Below are 19,568 nucleotides of genomic sequence, written 5' to 3' on the forward strand. Positions count from 1 at the left end.
GGCAAGAGTGAGGGGGGAGGAGTCGTTCAAGATATATTATGGCAATAAAAATTATAAGATTTGACAAATGGTTGGATATGTGAGGTTAAAGAAGGTAACAAAGTTTAGAATAGGGGAGGCTAGGTAGTTTAGTGAATACAGAACCAGCCCTGAAGTCAAAAGGACCTGAGTTCAAATCCAGCCTCAGATACTTAATACTTACTAGTCATGTGACCTTGGGCAAGTCACTTAACCCCAACTGCCCTGCCTTCCCCACTCCAAAAACAAAAAACAAGAAAGTTTAAAATAATGCTGAAGTTACAAACCTAGGAGACATAAAAGATGGTAGTGTCTTCAAAAGAAACAGGGAAGTCTGGAAGACGAAGATGGGTTTGGGGGGAAAGTTAATGAGTTCAGTTTTGGACAAGCTGAATTTGAGATGTCAATGAGACATCCAGTCTGAAATGCCCAATATACATCTGATGATATGGGGCCGAAACTCAGGCTGGACTCTGGCAGTCATCTATATATGGATGATAGTTAAACCCATGGGAGCTAATGAAATTACCAAGAGAAAAAGTATAGAACAAAATGAAAAAAAGGACCTAGGACAGAACTTTGGGGAACACCCATAGTTAGGGAACATAATACAGATAAGCCAGGAAAGAAGACTGAAGAGTGGTCAGACAAGTGGGAGGAGAATCAGGAGAGTATGGTGTCATGAAAACCCATAAAGAACATAGTACGCAGCAGGAGAGGGTGATCAGCAATGTCAAGTGCAGCAGAGGTCAAGAATAAGGACTGAGAAAGCCTTCAGATTTGGCAATTAAGAGATTGTTGGTAACTTTAGAGAAAACAGGTTTTTTTTTTTAAATTAAATTTTTATTTTTGGCTTTTTGGAGGAGGAAAGGTAGGGCAATTGGGGTTAAGTGACTTGCCCAAGATCACACGGCTAGTTTTTGTGTTAAGTGTCTGAGGCCGAATTTGAACTCAGGTCCTCTTGACTCCAGGGCTGGTGCTCTATTCACTGCGCACCACCTAGCTACCCAGAGGGAACAGTTTAATTTAAATAATTAAGCCAAAAGTCAGATTTCAAAGGGTTAAAGTGAGAGGAAAGAAAATTGAGGCAGCAAGGAAAGACAGCATTTTCAAGGAATTTCACTGAGAAAGCAGGATGAAAGCTTGAGGGATGGCAGAGTACAATGAAAGCCTTTTTAAGGATGTGGGGTGTAGGAGATTCAAGCATGTTTGGAAGCAGGAGGAAAGAAATCAATAAATAGGGAGAGGGTAAATATTCAATAGAGAGAGGAAGATTGAGGATGCCACCTTCTGGAGAAGACAGAACAAAAAATGGGAACAGATGCAGATATAATAAAGGTCATGGGAAGGAGAAAGGGTCATTTATTTTCAAAGACCATTTTTAAACAAATATGATTGAGTCTGGCTTGAATATGCCATACTCAAGTGAAAAGCTAAACTGGAAACCACAAAGAGAGAACATAGCAGTGTCTAGCAGCAATCAATTTATGAAATGTGGGAGCAAAGATACTATGAAAATAATGCTTACCTGATGAGATCTGATGATGGGACATCATCGCCTTTGGCTTCATCATCCTGCCGGACTTCACAGACTCGGCTAAACACAGACACTGTCTTCTGAGAACTAAGGATAATAAAGTAAAGCAATAAGTCAACATCTGTTGGATAGAAGAAATACCTTTCAGTTAAGCAACAAGCATTTATTAAGTGAATACTATGTCAGGCACTATGCTATGTAATAGAAATATCTTTAAGGCACTGCAGGTAAATAATCCTTCCTTTACATTCCTTTTCCTGTAATTCTTCCCTTGATCTAAGATGTAGCTTTCTTATATTTCTAATGCAGCATAAGAAAATCTTCATGAGGAAAATCATCAGCAACAATAATATAATCAAACAATGCCTAGTCCCATGCTATCACCATACTTCTGTCCCACTGCAGGATTTGTCTCTTACTGGGACTATGTAATCTTACAAATGTACAAAAATAGCAATGCTTCTCCATCTGTAGGCAGAAGACAGAGCAATTCTTCTTCCAAACATAACCTTATGAGAGCTACTGTGTACAGAAACATGGAAACAAAAAAAGAAAGGAGCTGAAGTACTCCTGTGTTAAATCTATTTGTAAAAAGACTATCTCCCACAATCTATCTTTTCCTATAGATTGAGATTTTCATCTGTTTGGGTTTGTTTTTAAAACAAGATAAACATATAATGATATCCTCATCAATAACACATATCATTAACAATAACTTCATTTCGTTCCAATTTCTTCCTTTGTTACACTCCCACACTTGCTTTGTAGGATTTCTCTTTCGCCCACACTCTAAGGTTTTCTCTAACCTTAGAAATAAATTCAATTATACATGCAGACCAATAATAAGCAATGTCTAGAATATAATACTGCAACTATAGAGTAAAAAAATGCTTTTTTTTCTCCACTAGTAAGATTTAGCAGAAGACTCAAAAATAACATGTAAACGTCATCCAGAAACATTGTTCATTTTACAGGAAGAGATATTAAGCCAAAAGAGATGAAATTCTTTTTTCCAGAATATGTAGTAAACAAGAGGTAGGACCAGAATCATGTCCAGAACTTGGAACTTTTCAGCCATGCTTTAAGTAGTACTACTGGAATTTAATGTTTTATTATTATAGTCAGTAGCAGATGAGAGACTTTTATACCCTCTTATAGCCACCAGATGGCAAAGCTTAACTACACAGGCCTGAATCTAAAGATAGTCACCCTCAAGGCATTATATCAAAAAACAGCAATAACAACAACAACAAAAAGACACTCCATCACAACAATGATACACCACAACATAGCGATCAATTTGGTTATATAATAGCTAACAATAACAAAAAGAAGAAAAATCATACACCACAATACAGCAGTTCATTTGGGACATGCACTAGAAATGATCTTATTTAATGGCTAATAGTTGAAATCTCTCGGGGACAAAGACTATAACTATTATAAGACCACCCAACTATCTCCTGCCACACATTACAGTCCCACCAAGACTAAAGAGGTGGGATAAGGATTCTAATATTATTAGTAGAATAAATTTTTCAAAATGGTTTTTGTTAACATTTTGTTCAAGAATTATCAGACAAAATACTGGTCTTATGAGAGTATTAGTGAAAAAAAAAACCTGTGACTTATTCAGTCTTTCCTCCTACAAATCCCTTCATTTTAATTTTTTTCTACTATTGATAAATCATCTTTTCCTTCATTACCAGTGGCTCTGTATGAGACTGCTCTGCATAGCAACAAGCTCTGGTTACCTGGCAACAGACTCAGCAACAGCAGTGGATCCATTTTTCCTTTCACCACTTACAGGCTCTGAACAAAAACACAGGCAAGGAGGAAAGGAAGAAAAATAGAGAAAGAATCCAGTTAGTGTCATACCTAAAAAGCTTCTCCTTATTTTTCCACTCTTTCTTCCCTCACCCTGATGCAGAAATAGAAATAGGGATAACGAAAAGGAACAGAAAGAAAAAAATCATTAACTGTCATTTAATAATACAAACATGCCCCATTCCTAACAATCAATATCTTCACTTTTGTGGACTAAGTGAGCATAAACCAAAAATATTATATGAAATGACTTAGCAGTTTAACAATCAAAATTGACCCCCTGAATTGCTGTTCTAAAACTATCACCTATATATCTCTCTAAATCAGAGGTCCTTAAGCCGGGTTTGTTTATTTTTTTTAATCTACCTTTTTAAAGTTAAATATTTTAAAATTTTAATTTGATTTTAAATATAGGTAACTGTATTTCAATATAATTGGTTTCCTTTGTAATTTAAGTATTTTATCTTGTGTACTTTAAAATATTATTTTCAAGTGTCCATAAGCTTCATTAGACTGTCAAAAGGATCCATGACACAAAACAGGTTAAGAACCTCAGATCTAGATGAAGATCAAATGAATTACAATAATATTTCACATTTGTATGTTTTTAAAGTTTGAAATAAAGCAGTTCACAAATATTATCTCATTTGATCATCAAAACTAATTAGCACAGATGAGGAAAGCAAGGATCATAAAGATCACCTGACATGACTAAGGTCACCTAGCTAGTGTCTGGGGCAGGATTCAGATACAGGTCTTCCTAAATTCCTGACTCCAAGTCCAATGACCTAGCTATTCCATTCTGCCTCTCCATAAGATAAGCCTCACAATTGTTATGGTAGTCATGATACTATAAAAATCATCCACACAAAAATAGAGGTCCCCAAAAACAACAAATAAAAACAATTTACAGTCATATGAAAAAATGCTCTAAATCATTATTGATTAGAGAAATGCAAGTTAAAATGACCTTGAGATATCATTTTACACCTATCAGACTGACTAAAATGAATGAAGGGGAAAGCAATATCCTCACTATTGTGGAGTAAGTGGGCATAACCAAAAATATTACATGAAATGACTTAGCAGTATCATTTATTTATTTTTATTTTTATAAGCAATCAGGGTTAAGTAACTTGCTCAAGGTTACACGGCCAGTTATTTCTGGGTGTGGTGCTGAATGTCTGAGCCCAGGATTCGATCTCCAGGTCATCCCAACACTGGGGCTGGTGCTCTTACTTGCTGAGCCACCTGGCCGCCCCAAACATTTCCATATTGCCCCTTTTTTTTTTTTTAAAGCAATCGGGGTTAAGTAACTTGCTCAAGGTTACATGGCCAGTTATTTCTGGGTGTGGTGCTGAGTGTCTGAGCCCGGGATTTGATCCCCAGGTCATCCCAACACTGGGGCCAGTGCTCTTACTCACTGAGCCACCTGGCCGCCCCCAGCAGTATCATTTAACGATGAAAATTAAGACACTGAATCATTGTTCTAAAACTGTCACCTACATATCTCTTAAATCAGGGGTCCTCTGGGGTTTGTTCATTTTTTTTTTCAGAGTTAAGGACATAAACATAAAAGGTTATATATTAAACAAATTAGAGAAGCAAGAAACAAGGTACTTTCACAACTAGGGGGAGGGAGGAAAGTTTTTGACCAAATAAAGGATAGAAATGATTATAAAAAGTAAAATGGATAGTTTTTATTATATAAAATGGAAAAGGATTTGCACAAACAAAAGCAATGCAAGTAGACTTGGAACAAAAAGTTAACTGGGAAAAAAAAACCTCTGCAGCAAATATCTCTGACAAAGTTTTGATATCCAAACTATATAGAAAATTGGTATGAACATAGAATTAAGACTAATTTCCCAACAGATAAATGGTCAAATACTATGCTCATCTGGAAAATAAGTTGTAAGTACACCCAAAAGATAAAACTGTGCATACCCTTTGATCCAGTATATAGCACTACTAGGCATATACTCCTTCAAAGGATTCAAAGACAGAGAGAAAAGCAGTCACATGTACAAAAATATTTATGTCTGTAGTTTTTATTGTAGTCATAAATTTGAAACTATGGAGGTCTATCAACTGGGGCCTCCATTTAAGGAGAAGTGATAGGATGGATATCTCCACATTTTCCATCAGACTACACTATTTTGGACTTCTCTACCACCACCCCCACCCCCACCCTCAGTCAACTCATCACTGAGAAATCTCATCATCTTGCAAGATCCAATCAAGCTTGTCACTCACACCTCATCAACCCTTTGACCTTATGGATGGAGGGCAGAGTCATAAACTCCCCCACTGAAAGAGAGGGGACAGGAAAGACATCTCATTTCCCAACTGCTATAATGGGTGGTTGTTTTTTTGTTTGGACTCCCCCAGCTCTCTCTATCCCCATACATAATTAAGATTCACAGTTTTACACACAATCCTTGTTCTTGTCTTTGTATTAGTAACTAACGTGAATTAGTCTATTAAATTCATAATTTAAAAAGAAAACAAGGAAGAGCACTAAATTCAGGGGCAGAAGGCCTGGGTTCAAGTTCCAGCTTTGCTACTAACAACCTGTGCAGCAAATCATGTAATCTCTGTCAGCCTCAGTTTCCTTTTCTGAAAAATGTGAGACAGATACCAAATGATACCCAAGGTACCAGCCTAGCTTTGAATCCTATGATCCTAGGACTTTTGAAAGTACAGGGTTGGTATGGCATCTTCCCTAACAACCTAATACTCTCCTTCTGCCAATGCTACTCTATCATGGTGCCCATCGCCATGGGTATGCCTTATGCCCCTTATACTTCTTCCTTTATGCCCTTATGCTTCTTATTACTTCCCTTATGCCCCATATCTCCATATAGCCCTGATCAGAAAACTATGTTTTCTAGTTTAAAAAAAAAAATTCCAATAAAGGAAAAGAGACAAGATAAATGTGAAGCAAACTATCTAGTCCCATACTAAGTAATCCTAAATTCTATCTCATTACAGTTCCTCAGTCCTAATATGTCCTATTCTGATTTACTCTTAACCTAGAACTTCACATACCTCATTCAATTCCCTTGTGGTCTCAAATTAAAATGCTGTCTTTTCTCCTTGAAAAGTTCCATGCTAATTTTATGATGTTCCCACATTGTCCCACATGGACATTATGGCTCTAATTTATTCACATTCCATCATACCAGATTCACAATCAAATAACTAGGGAGTTTTTGATTGAATAATCAAGAATATTTAGTACTTCTATCATATTATTATTTAATTATCCAGGTATCACTCTCCCCCAAATCAAAGGAAAATATGAAAATGCAACCAGTATAGACAGCATTCCCAACGCCTCAATTATAAAAAAAAATATCCCTCCCAAAACAAAAGTCACCTCCTCAAAATTCATTTATACTAGCCAATCTTTCTTTTGTTCACAATGCTTAGGAAAAAAGTAGGCTTGCAAGATACATGCTTATACTGTTAAAAGATAATCAATGTGCTGGTTAGTCTTGGTGAACTTTTAAAATTTCTTTTTAAATTTTTGTTATAAGGCATATTCATAGGAAAAGGACAGGGATGTACCAAGAATATGATATAAAAACAAAAACCACCAATTAAATTGAGATAAAATTTAAAAAGAAAGAGAAGTACTAAGAATAGCCAAGATTATTATTCAGTTGGGTCTAATAATACAAATTATGGGTCAGAAGCTTACCATAGGGGTGGCTAGGTGGCACAGTGAATAGAGCACCAGCCCTGGAATCAGGAGGATCTGAGTTCAAATCCAACTTCAGATACATAAAACAAAACTAGCTGTGTGACCTTGGGCAAGTCACTTAACCCCAACTGCCCTGCCCTTCCCCTCCAAAAAAAAAAAGATTCTTATAGCTTACCCAGATATGCATAAAAAGATAACTTACTTTCCAAACTAAACTGCAAGGACTCTTCACTCGCCTCAGTCTCAGGGCTGACCAGTTTCATTCTCAGACACAATTTTTCATCTGCTTCTGGGACAGCTCTGGAATCCCCTTTTTCAGTCTCAACAGTAACATCATTGGACCCCACAGAACTTTCAGCCATGACATCACTGGTTGCTAAGGGGCTCTCTGAATAGCTGTCCACAACTGAAAGAAAGGAAGGAGGAGGAAGAAAAAAAACAACACTAAAACACAAACATTAAATACAGCACCTCAGGGTCACCAGTTTGCCTCTATAATTTCACAGGTTTGCAAGATCCAAGTAGTTGTACCTAGAAGAGATCCTGTCACAAATATCCACAACTACACGCTATAATTGACACCTGGTCTTAAGAGGAGCAACAGGATTCAGTTCCACTTCCACATCTGGATTTAGGATGCTGCATGAGCCCTCAGCCAACCCACATCTGCCAGCATCAGGCATAGGTAGCAGGAAACTCCAGACGGCATGACTGTTACCTCCCAGCACTGACTAGAGAAAACAAATAGATTAATGTAGAACACTACTGAACTGCTGAAGAGGAGGGAGCTACCTAAACATTCCTGCCTGTCAAGCAGAAGTATGATTAGTAAATGGTGTTGGACAAGAAAATGAACTTTATGTCCCTGCCTAAAAACTGGATTATCTCTTTCCAGGCAGTATGGTAAATTCCCCTCCCTCCTTTTCTGATGCTCATTCTAACTTTACCTTTTCTCCAGTATTCTACACAACATAGTTGCTTATTCAATCAATGAATGGAGGAAAAAAGCATTTATGAAGCACTTACTATGTGCCAGGCCCTCTGCTACACTCTGGGAATTTAAAGACAAAAAAAGTCTTCAGCCCTCAAGAAGCCTACATCAGTGTTTAGCTTTTTTTTGTAGCTGATTCCCCTCTATATCCTGATTATCTTCTGTGAAAAAGCAAGCACGGTCAACTTCTACTTTACAAATATATTTTGTCTAAAAGGCCAAAAAAATTATCAAAATGTAAGAAACTGGAAACTGTTACCAGATCCCCAATGGGATTAGAATAAGAGTATGAATAGGGGCAGCTAGGTGACACAGTGAATAGAGCACCGGCCCTGGAGTCAGGAGGACCTGAGTTCAAATACGGCCTCAGACACTTAACACAAAAACTAGCCATATGAACCTGGGCAAGTCACTTAACCCCAATTGCCCTCCAAAAAGCAAAAAAAAAAAAAAGAGTATGAAAATCTGCAGTCAGTCATATTCTTTAAAGTTTACTCCTGAAGCAAGAAGAATAAATGATATAACCTAGTCCCAATTCCTTAGATGATCTTAAGGATATTCTTTTTATAAAGAATGACACCTCAGAGTTTCTAGCTCAAAGGGTGTCATTTTTATATCACTCACCAATAGGAGTACTGTGTCTCCTTGGACCTAATTTAAGATGCCCAATCAAAGGTGGGGTTGTGTTGGTCAATGGTGGGATAACATCATCTTCCTTAGGCAAAGTGAAATGAAATGGTGTTTCTGAAAAAGAGAGACACAAAATAAGCAACAAAAGAGTAAACTTTAAAGGAGGTCTACTGGGGGCCATTCTTTTCCTTTGTCCCTAAATTCTCCTCCAGTCACACTACTCCCAGACATCATGTCTCCTATGTAATTTTCATTTCCTCACAAGATAGCCTTACTACCCATAGCATCATACAGATGAATTTAAGCAATGAGTATAATTTTATCCAAGCAACTATCACATTCTTAAAAAGTTTTTTAATAACCTGTTCTGCTGTTTAACTATTAACTTCTATGATACTTTGTTTGTGGTTTATTTATTTGCTGTTAACTTTTTTTTAAAAAAACCTTTTTTCAAAGCAAGTCTTTCATTTTAAAAAGATACACTGAAAAGTCTCTCTCCTTTTCCCAAAATATTTATCACCTTTTAGGAAAGAAAAATACTAAAATCACAGCGCTTGGCTTTAGAAATACCTAGCAGAGTGTGTTCTACATATAGGAGGAGATCCATATCAGGGAAAACAAATTAAGTTGGTCTTTTCTTGAACTATTTAAATCTGAAAATCCCACCCCCTAAAAAAATAATAGCAAAGAGGCATATATTGACAGACCTGATGTCTAAGTAAGAGAAAGTCTTCAAAACATACTTAATAACTGTGAGAGCAAGAAAACATTTAGCATTTCACAATTTGCATAAAAGTAGCACTACTATTACAAAATAAAAATAAAAAGATCATTTAATAAAATTTACTCCCTAAAGCATAACAGTCCTCTATAACATTCCTGACAAGCAGCCTGCATTCACTGTTCTTTTTTTTTTTTTAAAGCAATTGGGGTTAAGTAACTTGCTCAAGGTTACACGGCCAGTTATTTCTGGGTGTGGTGCTGAGTATCTGAGCCCGGATTTGATCCAGGTCATCCCGACACTGGAGCCGGTGCTCTTACTTGCTGAGCCACCTGGCCACCCCTAAGCAATTGGGGTTAAGTAACTTGCTCAAGGTTACACGGCCAGGTGTTTCTGGGTGGGTGCTAAGTGTCTGAGCCCGGAATTCTATCTCCAGGTCTTCTCAACACTGGAGCCGGTGCTCTTACTCGCTGTGCTACCTGGCCGCCCCTGCATTCACTGTTCTTACAGAACCATGCTATTCCTTTGTATTTGTCTTTAGTCATACAGCCTTGTTTCCATTTTTGGTACATGTTCTTTAATTACATGATCAGTGAGTTCCCTATAAGTTATATTCGTGTCTTAGGTGTCTCCTCCTTATCTTCTTCATCAGAATTATTCACACATGTCATTAAAATTTCATTTTTAAAACTAGAGAGCTCAATGACCAATAATAAGCATGACAGAGAAGAAATGCTCTCAGGGTGCAGAATGATGTATTTTTTGGACTTGGCTAATGTGAGTTGTTTTGTTTGACTATATGCATCTTTGTTACAAGGGTTTTTGTTTCTCTCTCTTTTTTTTTTTTTTTTTTGCAAAATGAGGAGGGAGGAATGGGAAGAAAATAGTTTCATTGATTTTAAAAAATTATTTTAAATTTTTGGTTCTTTAGCATTTCCTATTCTTCTTAAGTTGACTGACTTTGCCCCTTCGACCTCAGTCCATGAGATCATATTTATCTTTGCACCAAACTTCTTGCAATCTAATTCTCCTAAAGTCTAGGTTACATAATATATTACATCTAGTGTTCTCTCCTTGGCTAACATGAATTCTAAGATGTTACATATTCCTTCTACCAATGTTTCCAACATTCCTAATTCATCTACCAATTCTTCCTTGCTTATCTAAATCAGGATCTAAGTAAAACTTCTGTGAACTTCCTCCATCTTGTGAAAAGCCAAATTATTGGTAAAGCAAATTAAGAAAGCCCAATTCAAATACCACCTCCTCTGTGAAACTGATTCAATATGTAGTGCTAATTAATTGTCCAGTCTAGCTGTTCTTTTTTTTTCTCCCCAAATATAGCATACCATATAACAAAGTCTAGGCGATATCTACACGACTGTGTTACTGGAGTTAAGATCTCAGTTTCATTATTATCAATACTCTGCACAATGTTCTACAAACTTCTGAGGTCATGGATTACCAACCAGCCTTTCTTTTCACTTGTTTTGTAGCCTCCTCCAACGCTATCTGTATTTCTATGTCACATCTATCATTCTCCATGGTATCCTGTTGAGTAGTTATATCTAGGCACTTTTCTCAAATGAGCAAGTCTCCATACAAATATATTCTTTCTGGTCTTTATTAAATCTATCTTTGGTGAGAGGACAGCCAAATCCTGTCCTCTAACACTTAATAGTCACTTGATCACTTCTGGAATTCTCCTCTTCTAAATTCCTTATTTCCTGACAAAAAAGTCCATACTCTTTGGCCCAGAAATCACAGAGACACACACACACACACACACACACACACACACACACACACACAAACTTTCTTTCATCTTTAACCTTCTTAGGGCATACTTATACACACACACACACACACACACACACACACACATATATAATACACATGTGTGTGCCTCTGTGTGTGTTTGTGTGTATGCCCCAAGGAGGTTAAAGACAATAGAAAGGTCCCATATACAGCAAAATACTCATAACAACGCTTTTTGTGGTGGCAAAAAAATGAAAACAATATAGATCCCCACTGATTGGAAAATAGCTAAAAAAAAAATTATGGTACATGAATTGTAATGGAATATTATATAACAAATATCAGAGAAATATGAGAAGATTTAGATGAATTGAAAGAAATGAAAGTAAATGGGACCAGGAAAACATTATACAAAATGACTACAACAATATAAATGGAAGGAACAAAAAAAGGCCCTGAACACTGTAATTAAAATTACTGAGAAGCTTAACCCTAGAGAACAGGTAAGAAAATGCAGCTCCCTTTTTTCTTTGTACAAGTGAGGAACTACAGAAACATTGCATATAGTACCAAATATGGTTTATTGGTTGGTTCTGAGCTGCCTTTTTTCCTTCTCCTTTTTGTTCTTTGTTATAAGGGTTGAATTGCTAAGTAAGGAAGGCAGAGAAGGCCATATTGAGGGAAAAAAAAGTACAATTAAAAGGATTTGGCAAGTGATTGGAAAAGGGGATGAGGAAAAAGGAAGAGTCAAAGATGAATGAAAGGTTTTAAACTTCTATGACATGCCAATATCAAACTACCAGAGAACTACTTTACAGAGCTAGAAAAAAAAATACAACTCACCTGGCAAAACAAAGGCCAAGAATCTCAAGAGAAATTATGAAAAAAAATTAATAAAGAATAGATACTTAATAGTACTACATCTCAAACTATACTACAAAGACATAATCATCTATATCATTTGGTACTAGCTTAAAAAAATATAGAAATTTTTATCACTACAACAAATTAGATACATAACATACAGGACCAAATAAATAGTGGCATAGTGTTTGACAAACTCCAAGATGCCAACTAATGGGGTAAAGATTTACGTCTGACAAAAGCCGCTGTGAAAAATAGAAAGTAGTTTGGCAAAAATTAGGCATGGACCCCACATCTCACCATACAGTCTCACAAAGGTTCCAAATGAAGATGACTTAAGACACAATGAGTGACATAATAAATTAGACAAGCAAAGAAGAAATTAACTTTCAGATCTATGGTTATAGGAAGAGTTTATGCCTGATCAGACAAGGGATAGAGAGGTGACATCACAGAATATTTCAACAGGCAACTTTTCTTCCAAGAACACTTTAAAGTGTTTATGCAAATAAAACCAATGCAGTTAAAGTCAGAAGAGAAGCAAGTAACTAGGGGAAAAAAATCTTTGCAGAAAGTTTCTCTGTAACAAGTCTCATTTCTAAGATATATATGGGACTGATTCAAATCAGTAAGAACAAGAGCTGGGGGCAGAGTCAAGATGGCGGAGCAGAAGCAGGACCTCCACTGGGTTCCGGCTTCCACCTTCCCCAATCCATGTAAAAGGGGATTCTAAACGAACTTTGGAGCTGCAGAACCCACAAAATGACACAGAGAAGCTAACCTCCCATTGAGAACAATACAGCAGGCCAGCAGGAATAGGCCAGCAGAGTGCTCTGGGAGCCCAGCCCAGCCCCACACCAAGGCTCTAGCCCCAGGGCAAGACTGATCAGCTGGGCTAGAGGGACTCCAGATCAGCAGCAGCTGTGGCCATTTCTAGATTTATCAACGCATAGATGCAAAGGAAAAAGTGAGAGGGTCAGTGTAGTCTGGACTTGGTGGTACTGCGTGGCTTTTGCCCCAGGGTGAGAAGCAACTGAGACACCTACACAGCCAGCCAGCACCACGTGGCAGCTTCAGCTCCTGGCCTGCAAAGTGTAAGGGGACCAACCACCAGTCTGAGGGGTAATCGCTCTTGCTTTAACCTGCTTGGATCTGGATTGCAGTCTAGGGTGGAGGTCCTGGGGTGTGTGTCCAGCTTGCAAGAGCGTGTGGAGGCCTCAGAGAAGGCACCCAACTAATACCTCTGGCTGCTGAGAAAACCCCAGCATTTGGGACAAAAGCTCCCCTGTCTGGTGGCAGAGTCCTACTGTGACAAAAAGCCCAGGGGTCAAGTGACTGAGGGGCACCATGACCAGGCAAAGGAAATAAAGCAGACAGAAGATTCTAACATTAGACTCCTATTTTGGGGACAAAAACGAGCAAAGCATGAAACAGGAGGAAGACAGTGAAGTGAGAACTCCTGCACCAAAAGCTTCAAAGGAAAATACGAGCTGGTTACAGGCCATAAAGGACCTTAAGAAGCAGATAAGAGAAGTGGAGGAAAAACTGGGAAGAGAAATGACAACGATGCAAGAAAATTATGAAATGAGAGTCGACACCCTGACTGAGGAAAATACCACCTTAAAAAATACACTAACTCAAATGGCAAAAGAGGCTCAAAAAGGCAATGAGGAGAAGAATGCCTTCAAAAGTCAAATTTGCCAGATGGAAAAAGAATCTCAAAAGCTCAATGAGGAGAATCATTGCTTCAGAATTAGACTGGAGCAAATGGAAGCTAATGACTTTATGAGAAATCAAGAGGCTGTTAAACAGATCCAAACAAATGAAAGAATAGAAGGCAATATGAAATATCTCATGGGAAAAACCACTGACCTAGAAAACAGATCCAGGAGAGATAATTTAAAAATTATTGGACTGCCTGAAAGCCATGAACAAAGTAAGAACCTAGAAATCATCCTCCAGGAAGTTCTCAAAGAAAACTGCCCTGATGTTTTAGAACCAGAGGACAAAATAGAGGTTGAAAGAATCCACCGATCACCTCCTGAAAAAGATCCCCAAAAGAAAACTCCTAGGAATATTATAGCCAGGTTCCAGAATTCCCAGATTAAGGAGAGAATATTACAAGCAGCCAGGAAGAAACAATTTGAATATTGTGGAAACACAATAACCCAGGATCTGGCAGCTTCTACACGGAGGGATCAGAGGGCTTGGAATATGATATTCCAGAGGTCAAAGGAGCTGGGATTAAAACCAAGAGTCATCTACCCAGCAAAACTGAGTATCATGTTTCAGGGGAAAATATGGTCATTCAGTGGAATAGAGGACTTTCAAGCATTCTTGCTGAAAAAAACAGAGTTGAATACAAAATTTGACATTCAGATACAAGAAGCAAGAGAAGCATGAGAAGGTAAACAGGGAAAAGAAATCATAAGGAACTTAACAAAGTTGAACTATTAACATACATTAATTCCTACATGGAAAAACAATAATTGTAACTTGTGAAACTTTTCTCAGTAGTTGAAGGGAAGAGAAATATATATATATATATATATATATATATGTCTATATATATATATATGTCTATATATGAGGATATATGGGCATATGACTACATATGTGAATGTGTGTGTATATATGTTCACAGGTATACATAGAGGGCACAGGACCAATTTAACAGAAAGGGATGATACTTAAAAGGTGAAATTAAGAGGTGAGAGAGGAATATAATGAGAGGGGATGGGGAGAGACAGAATGGGGTAAACTATCTCATATAGAAGAGGCAAGGGAAAATGGTTACAATGGAGGGGAAGAATAGGAAGGCAAAAGGGAATGGGTCAACCTTATTCCCATTGAATTTGGCTTGAGGAGGGAATGAAATACACACTAAATAGGGTATCTCACCTTCCAGAAGAGTGGGGGAGGAAGGGGATGAGAGGGGTGATGATGGAAGGGAGGGCAGGCTGTGGGGGAGGGAAGTTGGGAGCACCCACTTTTCAAAAGGGATGGGATCAAAGTAGAGAATAGAACAAGTGGGAGGTGGGATAGGAGGGAGGGAAATATAGTCAGTCTTTTACAATATATCTACTATGTTATTGTTTTGCATTAGCCACACATGTACAACCTATACTGAACTGTTTATCTTCCCAGTAAGGGTGGGTGACAAGGAAGGAAGGGAATGAATCGGGAATTCAAAGTTTTAAAATCAAATACTCAAATATATATATATATACACACACACACACACTATTATTAATACTATTTTACATGTAATTGGGAAATAAGATATACAGCCACCGGGGCATAGAAATCCACTGGAAAAGTCGAAAGGGGTATGGGAGAAAGCAAATTGGAGGAGGGGATATCCTGTGGGACTGCTATTTTGGGGCAGTGGTTAGGGAGTAGAAAATTTGTACCTCAAAATCTGGCAGAAATGAGTGATGTAAATCAGAAGCTAATAAAGCATTTGGAAAAAAAAAAAAGAACAAGAGCCACTGCCCAGTTGACATATGGTCAGAAACTATAAAAAGAAAATTTCAAATTAAGATATCTAGGCTATAACAACCATAAGCAAAATTTGAATTTAAGCAGTGGTATCAAGTAGGATTCTTGCAGGTCACAAAGTGATTTAGAAAACTACAAATAAGCATCATCTATATTATACAGTAATTTTATTTTATTAAACATTTCCCAATTATGTTTTAATTTGGTCATAGCCAGTGTACAAGTTACAATTATGACATCTCTGAATTAAAGAAACTCTGAGGTTCTACATAACACCCATCCAATTAACAGAAGACAAATTAATTAATTAATGAAGTGGCTACAGGAAAACAGCCAAATTAATATGCTGATGGAAGGGCTGTAAATTGGTAATGATGATAGTCAGGATTCTGCAGAGGTATCTAGATCATCAAATCAGAGGATTAGAAAATTGAGAGGTAAACTACAGATACAAACAAAAGAAAATAAGGAAAAAGGAATAGGGTAGAGGAAAGAAGGATACATCAAAAAATAAAGGTAACTTTAAAAACAAAAAATATCAATAAAAATACATTTTTTTCAAGAAAAGAAAATCTTCCATCTAGAGCACTGATGAACGATATGTGCTTCTCTGATCTAGTCTTCTACAGGTTCCATTTGTCTCCAAGCAAGAATGTTCTGTGTCCTGTTCTGTCTGCCTCATTTGTACAAGCAGAATGAAGGTAGGACTGGATGGGTGAAGTTCTCCCAGATTTGTTTCCTGGGGTCAATAAGAAATTTCCTCATCCTTGAAGATTTTATAGCACAAAGGTTCTACTTCTTATTCAATAAGACTCGACAAACACTTATTAAAGCACATATTAAGAGCAAGGAACTGCCTTAGAAACTAGGTGAATAGTCCCTGTCCTCAAGAAATATGTATAAGAGTTTTGTATTAAACATACAGCTCCAGCAGTCCAGAGTTTCTTTTCACAATCCTCCTCAGTATTATTTTTCCTACCTTCAACCTCCTGACAGTTTAAATTTCTTTCTGACTCCATTTTCTTCCCACTAGAAATTTATCTCTTTAATAAAACAAAGCACCAACACAAACAAAAAGCTATTATTTTGTTTACATGATCAAAACAGCTGGGGCCAGAAGTGGTGAGCTGCCTTGTGCCACAATTCTGCTCCTTTAGGGCCATGTGGTGCACCTCAACCCTAACACAAGGTTGCAAGCCTGGAAAGCAATCTCAGGAAATACACTATGAAATAAAAATATTTTTAAAAACCCATGAACTCCAACAGATATACAACTAGAGGTGATTTCCTGACCTTCTTTTGATGTTGATCACAGAAAGCATTTTCACATCAAATTATATGAAATCTTCTTCACTTTAACAATCATCACATACATATGTACACTTTAGGTGTTCATTTTGACAGGTCACTGCTAATTTTAACTACTAGAAACATAAAAAGTTTAAATGCTTAGAAATTTGTGTTAAAACATGGTTCTTGGGGTGGCTAGATTGCACATGGAATAGAGCACCAGACCTGGAGTCAGGAAGACTTGAATTCAAATTCGGCCTCAAACACTTAACACTTACTAGCTGTGTGACCTTGGGCAAGTCACTTAACCCCAACTGTGCTGCCCTCCCCCCTCCAAAAAGAAAAAAGGGGGAAAAAATCTTGGTTCTAAAAACAGATTGTCTAAACCAGTCGATCCAAAATGACTTTTTTCATTTAATGATTATTTATCACTTTTATTAAAATGGCCTGTATTCAGAGAACAAAAAAGATTTGTATGTGTAACCCATTTTAAGCAAATCAAATGTAAGAAAATATGGATCTAGCAAAAGAAAACTAGAGAGTAGCAACTTTTTAAAGATGGGTCATAATACTCATATCTACCACACTGTCTTAAACTCATAGAGTAGTATCACTTTATTGTTATCAGTCTTTTTACTCTATTTTTTCCCCTCCTATTTAAAAAACAAAACACAAAAAAACAGTATGGCATAGTGGAATAGGTACTAGAAGAATCTCAGTTCTATAAACTATGAGCCATATAGCCATAGGTAAGTGACTTGGAAGTTCTATGAGTCTGAATTTCTTCAACTGAAAAATAAAGATATTTTCACAACATACCCTCATAGTGTTATAAGGAAAGCACTTTGTAACCTGTAAAATATTATGTAAAATGAGCTGTGGTTATTATTCTCAAAAAAAAAAAAACAACCACACAAAGAAACATGGTATAGCCATCACCATGCAAAAAAAAAATGGCATAATTTTTAAAAAAACAGAATGTCACCTAGAAGATTGCATGAAAAGGATATTTATTCAGCTCTGTGGATTGTCCATATAACTGCTTATCTAGACACAGATATTCTATATCCACTTGATTTTTTCCTGTGGAAAGATAATACTGAGGAGGATTGGAAAAAGAAATTCGGGACCACTGGAGCTAAATGATCAACATGAAGGACTTCCCACAGGTACCCAAGTATGATAGAATTACTTATGGGCTCTGGGAAATAAATCGGGGAAAATCTCACCTGAAGGAGCTAAAGAAGCTTTCATTTAGTACCAAATCTCAAGTAAACTTAACAGATCAATTGCATTATAGAATCAAGTATAAACTCTCCATTTTGGCATTTAATGCCCTTTAAAATCTGATCCCAACTAGTTTTCCTGAATTACACCCTGGTCCAATCAAACAAATTTCATCATTATATTACAAATATAATTTTGTGATTCTGGAATGTCCTCTCTTTTCTCTTTAACAATATAAATCTAATCCATATAATCTAAGTCAATGTGATAATTCCCAGTCCAACATGGATAAACAGTCAAAGAATATGAATAATTTTAAAATGATGAAACAAGAATTGTTAAACTGAAAAGTGCTCAGTATCACTAATAGACAGACAAAAATTAAAACAACTTTGATATTCAACCTTCACAACTCTTGATTTGGCAAAAATTTAAAAAGCAATATAGCTCAATGATGGCAAGATTGTGGAGAAACAGATATACTAGTCCACTGCTGTTACATCTACAAACTTGTAAAATCTTTTTGGAGAGCAATCTGTGAACACATCAAAAGTTACCCAAAAAATCATACCTTTTGACCCAATAATTCTATTCTTAGAAATATACCATAGGCGACTAGGTGGTACATTGAATAGAGCAATGGCCCTGGAGTCAGGAGGACCTGAGTTCAAATCTGACCTTAACACTTAACATTTACTAACCACGTGACCTTGGGCAAGTCACTTAACCCCAACTGCCCCGCCAAAAAAGCAAAAAACAAACAAAAAGAAATATACCATGAAAGTATTTTTAAAGAGCTTCCTACATAAAGATTTTCATAGTGGTATTAAAAATAATTTCAAAAAACTGAAAGTAACAATATCCAACAACAGAGGACTGGCTAATTATGTGTTTAATTAATGTAGTAGATTATAAAATACAAGTAAAGTATTTACTGCCTATACAATTTGACCTTGGTATTTTAATAGATCTGATCTCATTGGTCTGGGTATTCCTTCCACCAGAGCATATTACAAGCAATCCACGCTAACTCAGTCTGTAAGATTGTTTTATTCAAGTTCGCCCATAAGTCTGCAATAGAAGATTTACACAACATACGGGAGGCAGTCCGCTAAATACAAATTATTCTCCGTGTGTGACTGGACCACCTCCTTTTACAATTATACACATTTGATAATTCTATGCCACTTCTTGGGCACAACTTTTCATTGTTAATATGGTACAGCCAACTTATGCCCTTCCATGTGTCTTTCTATTACCCATCATCTGGAATTACAGTTTTCATACCCTTATAATATCAGAAAAAACTGACATCAAGAAATTGAGCTCTATATTATGAAATGCAAAATGTGTAATTTTGAGTAGATTAAAAAGTTTCATTAATTAAATTAAAAGGTTTGTACAAATAAAGGCAATGTAACCAAGATTAAGGGGGAAGTGGAAAATTGGGAAAGAATTTTTACAACCAGTGTCTCTGATAAAGGCCTCATTTCTA

The 19,568-nt window shown here is 36.8% G+C and overlaps 1 protein-coding gene across 5 annotated transcripts in view; it reads right to left on the reverse strand.

Moving 5' to 3' along the window:
- TP53BP1 (tumor protein p53 binding protein 1) overlaps window positions 1-19,568 on the reverse strand; it is a 128,511-nt gene that overhangs the window by 51,959 nt on the left and 56,984 nt on the right. For 4 of the 5 annotated variants that reach the window (XM_069105872.1, XM_069105870.1, XM_069105869.1 and 1 more), the window contains 4 exons: window positions 8,707-8,826; window positions 7,294-7,497; window positions 3,310-3,367; window positions 1,547-1,642 (listed from right to left, as the gene is read on the reverse strand). In XM_069105872.1, coding sequence (XP_068961973.1) covers window positions 1,547-1,642; window positions 3,310-3,367; window positions 7,294-7,497; window positions 8,707-8,826 — 478 coding nt within the window. The remainder of the gene's footprint in view (window positions 1-1,546; window positions 1,643-3,309; window positions 3,368-7,293; window positions 7,498-8,706; window positions 8,827-19,568) is intronic. The other variant, XM_069105871.1, reaches the window with a different exon arrangement.

Source organism: Petaurus breviceps, unplaced genomic scaffold, assembly GCF_028583685.1.
Source record: "Petaurus breviceps papuanus isolate PSGF00001 unplaced genomic scaffold, PetGlider_PUasm1.0 77, whole genome shotgun sequence".
NCBI classification, from domain to species: Eukaryota; Metazoa; Chordata; class Mammalia; order Diprotodontia; family Petauridae; genus Petaurus; species Petaurus breviceps.